Source organism: Diadema setosum, chromosome 6 (genome assembly GCF_964275005.1).
Source record: "Diadema setosum chromosome 6, eeDiaSeto1, whole genome shotgun sequence".
Classification (NCBI taxonomy): Eukaryota; Metazoa; Echinodermata; class Echinoidea; order Diadematoida; family Diadematidae; genus Diadema; species Diadema setosum.
In genome coordinates, this window is record NC_092690.1 from 15,808,383 (window position 1) to 15,819,129 (window position 10,747).

General features: G+C 39.7%; 1 protein-coding gene across 1 annotated transcript; it reads left to right on the forward strand.

Annotated features, from left to right (window-relative positions):
• The first annotated feature begins 1,864 nt into the window (after positions 1 to 1,864).
• Positions 1,865 to 8,999, forward strand: LOC140229975 (uncharacterized). The gene is made up of 3 exons (XM_072310172.1): positions 1,865 to 2,003; positions 4,720 to 5,176; positions 6,035 to 8,999. Exons 1-3 carry the CDS (start codon positions 1,917 to 1,919, stop codon positions 6,673 to 6,675), a joined length of 1,185 nt encoding a protein of 394 aa, XP_072166273.1. The 5' UTR covers positions 1,865 to 1,916; the 3' UTR covers positions 6,676 to 8,999.
• The last annotated feature ends 1,748 nt before the right edge of the window (positions 9,000 to 10,747 follow it).

Genomic DNA, 10,747 nt, shown 5'->3' on the forward strand with positions numbered 1-10,747 from the left:
TTATACATAAATTGGCCAAGACAATAATAATAAATATTATTTATGTTTAAAATTTTGTTTTCAGAGAATAAAACATCGGTGTGGGCTCTCCAAGATACATGACAAATCATTCGAAGAGCTTTTTTCTGGAGACGGGACAGTCTGTCGAGATAGGTTGGATGTGTGTCCCCCCAAGCTATGATGCCATAATTAAAATAAGGTAAAAATCAAAGCTGAATATATTTTATAACATTAAAAGGGTAGGAATGGGAAAATAATATTTAACTCTATTAATAACACCAATATTTTGAGATATTGTGTGATAAATACTATCAATATGTAACTTCCATGAAAGTTTATAGTTAATAACCAAACCTAAAAACTTAATTGATGAAACTTCATCTATAACTATATATCATCTATTTTTATATTTTTAGGGAGTTTATTCAAAGTATTACTAAATAATATCCATTTAGTTTTAAGAAGGTTCGAAAGACAACTTATTTGACCTTATCCAGCATAACAATTTCTTTAATTCAGAATTTAACAAATCCACCAAAATATGAGGATCTGAATGAGAAAGAAAAACATTAGAGTCATCAGCAAAAAGTACAAAAGTACAAAAGATAGAATATTATGGTGTTTATATAACTGAAGTGTAGTAGCGGATGTTATTTTGATTTTGTACAGTGTAGTTGTTGATACAAGTTTGTATATTAATTTCAGATATACCGAGTGTGTTTTCTTCTGGACTCCTCGGTAGAACAGCTCCACCATGAGGGCGGAGCTGAGAAGGGCCATCCAGCCGCAGTATCATGTACTTTTTGTGAAATTCTTTGTGTTATTCAAAGAAGTGATGTAGGCTACATATTTTGTTTTGCGGAAATAAAATCAATCAATCCATCAATCTTGAAATTGGCCATTGCCTCTGAGATTTCTTAATGCGTAGGGCCTACATGAACCGCTGCGTGCATTGCGTGCATATAATAGGCTATAAGTAGGTCAGCGCCATGCAGCATGCATTGGTGAGCCACTTTCACCTTTCCATTTTAGTCTGAAATGTATTCATTAAAAACTATTATTTCAGAGCATTGCATTGTTCGAGCAATGAAAATTATTCTTATATTCCTAGAAAGCATAGAGAAAAGGAAAATGAAAGGGCCGCAGTTTACTAACAAAAGGTATGTTTCAGGCACGGGGCACACTCGTCAAATGACGCTAGACCACCATCTATACCCTAAATTTACTTATGAATGAATATTAGTGTTTATGTATGATAATAGTGTATTATAATTTTCAGTTATGAAATTTACAATTTTTAGACAAGGAAAGTGCCTTTAATGTTCCTTGTGGTCTTTAAATAATTATTTGTTACAGGGGGCACATGGGGGGGGGGGAGGTTGTGCAAAAACTCTTTTTTGCCCCCCCCCCCCAAAAAAAAAAAAAAAAATTATATATGGAAGGGCGCATGATCACCCCATAATAATATCTCAATTAATTTAAATAATAGGTCCTAAGGGATCATCTCTTCAAATTTGGTGTTTTTATCCTCTGTGTAACGGTAATCACCTGACTACTATGATATATTATACCTATCTTGTACAGGGAGCAAAGAGACCCTTTTTTTTTTCTTAGCGTTTTCGTTTTATTTGGAGCATGGAGGCAGGACTCTTCCCACCTCCCTGGTATAATCCAGAGAGGTTACCTCTTTGGTATACAATGTACTAGTATCAGTACGACAGACAGTAAAATACGTGTAGACTTATGGTGTGTGTGTGTGTGTGTGTGTGTGTGTGTGCTGCGCGCGCGGCGTGCGTATGTGTGAATGTGGTACATGTATTTCAAAGGAAGGTATACGTATAGAAATTACTCTCTGTCTGACTCCCCATAAATTACTGTAAGTTTTCTTGAAATCCTTGGAATTGCAATAACCTACAATGACTGATCAAGCAGACCGTACGCTTTGGGTTGGCAATCTTGAACCGAGGGTGACAGACGAAATTTTGTTCGAACTATTTCTTCAGGTAAGCGTTTTGTACCGTATCCGCATAACATTCAACCACTCGAACCAGAGTCTAGAGATGGTAGACGAAACGTTAGTCCCACCTACGATAAAATGATGCTGGAGATTAAATTTTCAGTAGGGTCTGGAATAACTCACGACGTGTTAGATCTACTACCGAGTATTATAGAATAATAAAGGTGCATGGTCCCGGTGTTTTAGTCAAATGCCTACGCGGGCGCACGGCGCAAGTTTCCTATAGAGACCTACGCTATTGACTCCTCTTTAGCACTAGTATAATACGCTTTGGCCCACTTCTAGCCCCGGCTTTCCCGCAGTTTCGCATTTGTGAGAATAACGAATAGCTCCCCTATTCTGTGTGCTTGTGCAAGTGATTGTGAATTCTGTGAACATCGGTGAGCTGCTTATAAGACATCATTTTGTGCATCACAAGCAATGAAATGCCTCAAACAATCGCCGATGATAGTCATTTAGGTTTCATCGACCCATGTAAGTATTCCTAGTAGTTTCTGTTGAAAAATTAAGGAAATATAGCGCCGCAAAGACACCCGTTTGTTCAACATGAAGATCTGAATGGGAGCACGGCGCAGCCGCCACACTGTTCAACATGAAGATCTGAATGGGAGCACGGCGCAGTTAGCCCACTTCGAGCTTTCCCGAATCCGAAGAAGTCCGATTCACTGTGTGTAGGCCTTTCTAGTCAGTGTGGTCGGATCACAGTTCGGCTCATGATTCGGCTGAGGGGGATGACGGCTTTAGCAAAATTCTTTTGTGATATCATAATAACAAGCACATATGCACTGGCATTACTACAGACTACGCGATGCGCAGAGAAGACAACAAAGGCAACGTTACAGTGTAACTTTACTTAGTAACACTTACGCACCGTTACAAGTAACGGTTAAAGTAAAGTAAAGTCTTTACTCTTGAATCTTGATGACAGCTAAACTTTGGTAATCTTCGTATCAGTGCTAATGGTGATCGGCAGTATCATCAACAGCGCCCTCTACACTACCGGGACTACAGTATGCACCTTTAAAAGATTTTTTTAAATATAAATTTTTGCCACGATTTGGCATACTCACTATTTCCAGTGGGGGTGTAGACGTAAATGTAAATGTATCTTATGACTAGGCTCAAGATATATTTTATTGCTTATTTTTCCCCAATTTTTCGCGGGGAGCGGGCGCGGGCAGTGGTACGATAGCGACGATACATCATCACTCAGTCCGGGAAAACCCGCTCATGAGGACAAGAGGCGAGGCCGGGGGGGGGGGGGGGGGCTCCGGCTCATAAGGATTCTCAGATCGTGGATCCATCCTCGATTGCTCTCTGCTGGTGTGGGCACGTTTCACTCGAACCCTTTTGCTTGCCACTCCTTGCGCTCCCACAGTATAACTGTGTACAAGGAGCGCCCCGGAGTTGCAATGTAGTAGTGCGGTTACTCGTGACTATGAGGCTTTCTGTTTGCCTTCACTTATCATCCATCATGGCCATCTCACATGTGACATATAAATTGTCACACGTTGATTTTGTACTTAGTACACACACATTTCCACTCTCCATGATGAAAAGAAGAAAAAATTCTGTCTGTGCTTTTTGACAAAAATTGAGTTTCAAATAACTGATGTGCAGCGATCCACCGAAACGGGTGGTAGGGGCCAGGGGGTTTGCTCAGTGTAGGGCTGCCGCTCGGCCGAAAGATCGGTCTGTATCTTTTTGGGGATATGTTCCAGCAGTTAGTCTACCAGCAGTCTCCACATCTGGCTTCATGGAATAGTATGAAGGAGAACTGTAAATGTCAAAAAATGATGAAAAACTCTGAACAGATGGATTTTTCTGTCTAGGCTGCCGCACCTATAGGCCTGACCTGACTCAAATCTTTTGGTGCTTTTTTCTGCGGCTCTTGCCTCTATGCACGAATTAGTAAAGTCTGACATCATTTTACAAATATTATTGTATAGCAGAAACTAAAATCAGAACTAACCTGATCTTGTGCATATATTCCAAATTATTAGTTTCAATGTGAACATGCAAATGCGGTATTGTTGTTTGACCAGTGAGCTCACTGTGATCACAATTTAAGCATTGACTGATGCCAGACTTGTGTGGAACTCTGTCCTGCCTGTACCTATACCTAACTTTCAAGGGGAAAAAAAGTAGCAGAGTTGAACATAAACCAAGTGTGCAACCTAGCAGAGACTCCAACTCTCCCGTTTTTGACGGGAGATCTCCCGCCGAAAGCCCATTTTTGCAAAATCTCCCGTTCTCCCGTTTGAGATTTGATTTCTCCCGCCCTGGCTCTGTGTCTCCCGGTGGAAAGGATTTCTTACTTATTTCTATTGTATGTTGAAAAAATAAGCCTTAGATAGCACCAGAGAACACCTAGAACCCAAGGAACTTCGCGCCTCGCACACATCAACTTAGAGTCTCCCATTTGCTAGGGGGTTCGGGCGGGAGAATCTCCAGATCAGAAGGTGCTTGGGGTTGGAGTCTCTGACCTAGTCTATTAAAAAAAACCAAACATGATGTACATGTACATGTACATGAGATGTATGTTTTTCTACTACTAGAGCAACTTGTATTATGATCTATCCATCTGTAGTACACTGTATTGTGTGTGTGTGTGTGTGTGTGTGTATGCTACAAACCCAATATACCCATCTGTTTTTCTCTTACCGGTTTGTTTTGCTCTTTCTTATTACTGATTATAACAGGCTGGCCCAGTCAAACATGTCAACATTGCCAAAGACAAGGAAGGTAGACAGAAAAATTTTGCCTTTGTGGAATTCAAACATGATGTCTCTGTACCATATGCCATGCAGCTTATGGGGGGCCTTCCAATCTTTGGCAGAGCATTACGCCTACAGTTCCGCAGTGGCAGCAAGCATCAAAATACACCTCCTGGCATGGGAACACCGCCTATGATGCCACCCCCAAGGCTGCCCCCAGGTATTGTGGAAAGTCAGGGAAATGGTATTCTTGGTGACCCACCAAGGCAGGGACAAGGGGCAGCAACCATGACCAGGTCTGCATCAGCTCCAGGCAGAGTATTGGGACAAGGACAGGTTCCTGAAGGACATCCAATGCATCTTTTGGGGATCAGGGCAGCTGTGCCTATTGTGATGCCAGGCAACATGATGTCGCCTGGACAGATGATTGGTCTTCCTCCTGGTAAATTCAAATTCAAATTCAAATTCAAATGCATCTCGAATCTTCCTCTGCCCCACGTGCATCAGTGGACACAAATAATGGTACAAAATTAAGTCAATTTATCTGGATTGTACTGTTTTTAATTCCGAGAACTGTTTCACATCCGATCCTGGACACTTCATCAACTCGTCTGATTTGGTGGTGGGAAGGCGTCATTGCCAGTTGGCGCGGAAGAGATGATGAAGCATCCAAGATAGGACGTGAAACTGTTCTCGGAATTGAAACAGTTAGTCCAGATGAAGTGATTGAATTTTATACCTTAACTGAACGTTACCTGGATAAATCAGAACTTACACCAGTGGACATGAATGTTTTTTCTTTATGTGTACTGTAAGCTAGTTTTCCTTTTATTACAGGTGTGGCTCGTGCACTGTAACATACCCAGAGCCAAGTTGTACCGGTATGTTTAGAGCTACGATGCAAATTAACACCATGTGTGTTTATTTTAGGCAACCGACAAACAAATTTTTCATGATCAGTGGTTCAGAACATATAAGCGGGGTCTTTAATTTGCGCTGTGCGCATATTTTTGTCAAAACCACACACAAACACACACCCAAAAAAAAAACACACACCAAGATTTCATTGTACATTTTCCTGCATAAAAACTGATGTGCTGCCCATTCCATTCAAGTGTATGGTGGTGCAGAAACTACTTGTATACACACATTACTTTGATGCACAAGGAGTGTCAAAGAATTTCCATGGACACTGTCTAATTTGTCTGCCTTTAGTGAAACACTTAGTAGTAGTTTTCATCTTCATCCATTATTTTCTTGTATTTCCTGCTTTCTCCCTTCTTACATGTCATTGTTGCAGGCACCCCATTTTCTCAAGGTGCTGCCTTCCAGGGACTTCCTGTGCCAGACAGAGTACCCAGGCTTGAAGACAGCCCTCAGAGGAACACTGGCCATGACAGAAGCTGGGGACCCTCTCATTCTAGTCCACTGACATCTCGGCATAGTAGCTACAACTCACCAGAGAGAGGGGAGTCAAAGGGCTGGACACGTGGAGATGTAGGTTCAGACATGGAAAGTCAATCAGACAGGAGATCGCAAGAGGATAAGGGCCGAAATTTTGACCGAAGTGAGCGTAACAGTCGCAAGGACAAAGATAATTATGACCGTGGAGCAGATTTATGGGCAAGGGATAGGTCCAGACAGGATAGGTACTCTAGAAGAGATGATCGCGACTATAGCAGAGACCCATCGCAAGCATATAGGGGCAGTGGCAGTCCACATGGATATGGTAATGATGAACCACAGCAAGGGGGGCACTTTGATGAATTGAGGGATCCAGACCGAGGCAGGAGATATGAAGACTATAGTGGGCATGGAGGAAGGGAAAGTCGCTCCAACCGAGATTATCAGGGGCGAGAACCAGAGCGTTACAGAGATCGGTCTGGTAGCAGACATGATCAAGATAGGAGAAGTCGCCGAAGCTATCATTTAGGTCATTAGGTCATACTACATTGGCAAGTTTTTTATAGCATTAGACTGCTGCAATGTACAGTGTATTGTTTCATGACCTGGTAACTCACTGTCAAGTGTATGCAGTCTGGTATTCTCCAAACACAGTAACATGCTGAGGCAAATACACTATTTCTGTACTCATTTCTTTTCTTCTCTTTCATGTCCATTTAAAGTATGATCATTAAAGAGTAGCTTTTGCAAAATACTGGAAAAGTGGATATTTTCGGGCAAGTAATTTTTCATTCAGCCGGATACGATGATTTTTGTGTGTTTTGAATTTTGTGGAATCAAGACATCAATTACAGAAACACATGGCAAGCAAAAATATTTGCATGCTTTTATTTATCGCGCTGCTTTCTGGTTGTGCAAAATGTGCAAAAAAAGAACTTGCAACACTACAAAAATTTCCACTTTTACATTAGATTCAATGCTCTATATTAGTCTGTCTGAATGAAGTTTGGTGTGCTGGAAGCACAGCAACATGTTGAAAAGATGACCAATACCTATTCCTTTTCAGCTCACCTGAGCAAGTTTGAGTGGATTCAGGCAAAGAAATTGTCACTTAACATAAATAAGACCAATTATATGGTTTTCAGTAACACAATAAAATCTCTTCCAGGTTTAGTTTTAATGAACGGTTTACAGTTAAATCAAATAGATTCAACAAAATTTTTAGGTATTTATATTGACAGTAACCTTTCATGGAAGGTACATGTTGATTATTTATGTAAATTGTTGTGCAAGAATGTTGGAATTATTCACAAACTGAAATATCTCTTCCCAAAGCCAATATTGCATTCTCTTTATACAACTTTATTATTACCTTACTTGAATTATGGAATATTAGCCTGGGGGAATTGCTCAAAGACTAAAATTGATTCGTTATTTCTGGTTCAGAAAAAGGCCTTGCGGATTATAGATTGAGCACAATTTTTTGATCACACTGATGAATTGTTTGTTTCAAGTAAATTGTTAAAAATTTCTGATTTGTATTTATATCATGTTGGAATTTTCATGTATAAGTTGAATACTGGTGACCTTCCTAGTATATTTTCCTCAATGTTTGTGAAAAACAGTGATATTTATACTTACCCTACAAGACACAGTGAATCCTATCATTTTTCCCCTGTTCGTACAGTTTTAGCCCTTAAGACAATTACATCGACCGGCCCTTCTTTCTGGAATGAGTTAGATTCGGTTCGGTTGCACTCAAGTTCTTTAAGCTCCTTTAAGAAAAATCTCAAAGCCAATTTTCTAAAATCCTATGTTTAATTATTTTGCCGTAATCACTTGATTTTTTTTTTTTTTTTGCATATACTCAAATGATGCCTCGCTCGGATGACTTCATTAGTTTGATCAACTTGCTACTTTTCTTAGCATTTATACCATAAGTCAGGGCTCGACACTAATGGTGGCCCGGGGCCACCAAAAATGAAAGTCGGGCCACCAAATTTCAAAAAAGGGCAAATTTGGTGGCCCGCCTCGGGCCACCAAATTTTTTTGAAAAGTATGTCAACAAATTCGTAACTTTTTGCGCCGGAAACTAGCAGTTAAATTTGTTTAAAGGATGGATGAAAAGGACTGAATGAGTGCCTGAGAGTGAGTGTTGCAAGTTTGTTGAAGTTTATTTATGCGTAGATATGTCCACCTTCTAATTCTTACTATCATAAAACTTAAATATTTGACTCATTAAAAAAAAAAAAGGACTTTTAATGTTTTTTATTGTTTTTTTGGGAGACCAAATTTTTCTCTCGGGCCACCAAAAATTTGAAATTTAGGATTTTGGTGGCCCCATCGGGCCACCAAGCAAAAAAGTTAGTGTCGAGCCATGCATAAGTTAATCATAAACATTATATACTATACCTTGTACATCCCGTAAACATTGTAATATTCTCGATATTTTGAATTTTGCATGTTACGTCACTTCTGACATTGATATACTGTACTAAAACCTATGTTATATTTTTGGAGCCCACATCCTACAAGCTTTGCTTTTTAGTGGGTTCCTCATATTACACACCAATTATATGTCCTTATACATTTGTGCATTATTGGTTCAAACTGACCATTGTGTGTAAAACATTTCTGCTTCAAATCAAATGGAATATAAAACTTGTGTGAAATGTGGAATATGGAACATGAATAAAAAAAAAAAGAAAAAAAAAGTGAGCTATTGAGATCGCTATTCGTCTAGTGTCCATCATGCATTGTAAGTCATTGTTTTGTGCCAAGCATCCCTAGGGCGATAGGATCTCAATTTGTTCAAATGGGTACCATGCTCCTCTGGGGGCCTATAAGGGTAAGTAGAAAATGGGAAGGGGGGGGGGGGGTGGGCTACATTGTACATTTTCATCTCCTTGAAATCCCCATGATAATTTTCACCAAACTTGGCAGGTAGCATCCCTAGGGAATTTGGTCAAATGGGCACCTTGCTCCCCCTCAGTTGATACTATGGGTCCTGTGGGAAGATAGCTGTTTAAAAAAAAAAAAAAAATAGACTCCCACAATATACATGTTAACATAGTTGTCATAAATGGCTGAAAGAGAGCTAGAAGAGAACTTCAATTTTTCATTTCTGTCCGTCTCGGATACGATTTAGTCCACTCCAGCTGATGGGCACAATGTACCTATTAGTCTTTACTTTAATTTTAGTTGAGGGTCAAACACAAAACTTTCATGCAGTGATTGAGACACACTTTGTATAATAACATCTCATGACATAATTTACTTGCTTGATTGCAAATATCTGATTATGTTTGAAATGAAGTGAAATGTGACTCATTGATAAAAGTGGTTAAGTTGAGCATTGTTTGAAGGAACCTAATAAATACCAACAGGGATAAGTGGTGCGTGATAGGGTTCAGCTGATTTGGGAATAGGAAATGGCAGTATTATAAAGGGAGTCTGGCCTACTTGGTTTTCAGCATATGAGCTTTCATCGGCCTACGAATTTTTCAGTAGCTGGTCTTGTGATCTACACAGGCACCATGACAATACCAAACGGAGCTCACACAGTGCCCATTGTTAACTACACTCTGCTTGCTCTATTTACGACTTCTGAGTGTACATGCTAACCCTCTAATGTGTAATACGCTGAATAGTGACATGGCGCCCATTGTGAGCAATGGGTCAGGCTCTCTTTATATACAGCACTGGGAAATAGCATCCATGCATACCCACACTGGATTTTTGTTCCCCCAGGCAAAAAATATGGCTCTGATGTTCTTTTTCTCATCACCATGGGATACTGTATGTATTTTACCTCTAAGTTTGTCTGTGTGTCTTTCTGTCAACGTGTAGATGATATGCAAAATGTACTAGATTTTGAATTGAATTGAATGGAGCTTCGCTTCAGGATACAATATGCTTGTATGTCAGGGCAGATGTAGAAAAATGCAGAGAATTGAGAAACAATCCCCAAATCTGGGTCAAAATGGTATGCTATGTACACATCCAGAAATGTCATTTGTATGTTTTTTTTTCCACAATTAGGCTAAGTTTGGAGTACTTTGCTTGCTGAAAGGTAACACGCTGAGGTAGTACAGGGACACCAAAATTATCATTTTTTATGGGGTCAAGGGTCAATGGTTATCCACAAAGAATCTAAGATCTTTCAGAAAATTATGGTCATTTTGTTTTCTTTTTTGATGTCTTTTTGATTCTTTTTTGATTCTTTTTAAGACCCCAAAATGTGGGATGTGCCCCCCCTTCTGTAACCCCTGTAGTATACTGTATGTATACACCAAATATTTCGTGAGTTTTTTTTTAATTTTAGAGAATTTTGCAAGTCAGGTGCTTGTTGCGAAATGATTCCTGATGTGAATGTGACATACGCGTGTATACATGTACTTCTCTGTTCAGTACAGGACCACACAATCGCGAAGTTATCCACTCGCGAAATTGTCGGGAATTCCCGATTCACGAAAATTTAGACTCACAAAATATATGGCGTATACAGTACTCATCTACTTGTGCTATGGTAAGGGTTCTAAGATGACCTACATTGAAAGACAAAACATTTGAGGGAAGGTCAATCGTGCATGAAATTGAAATATATACG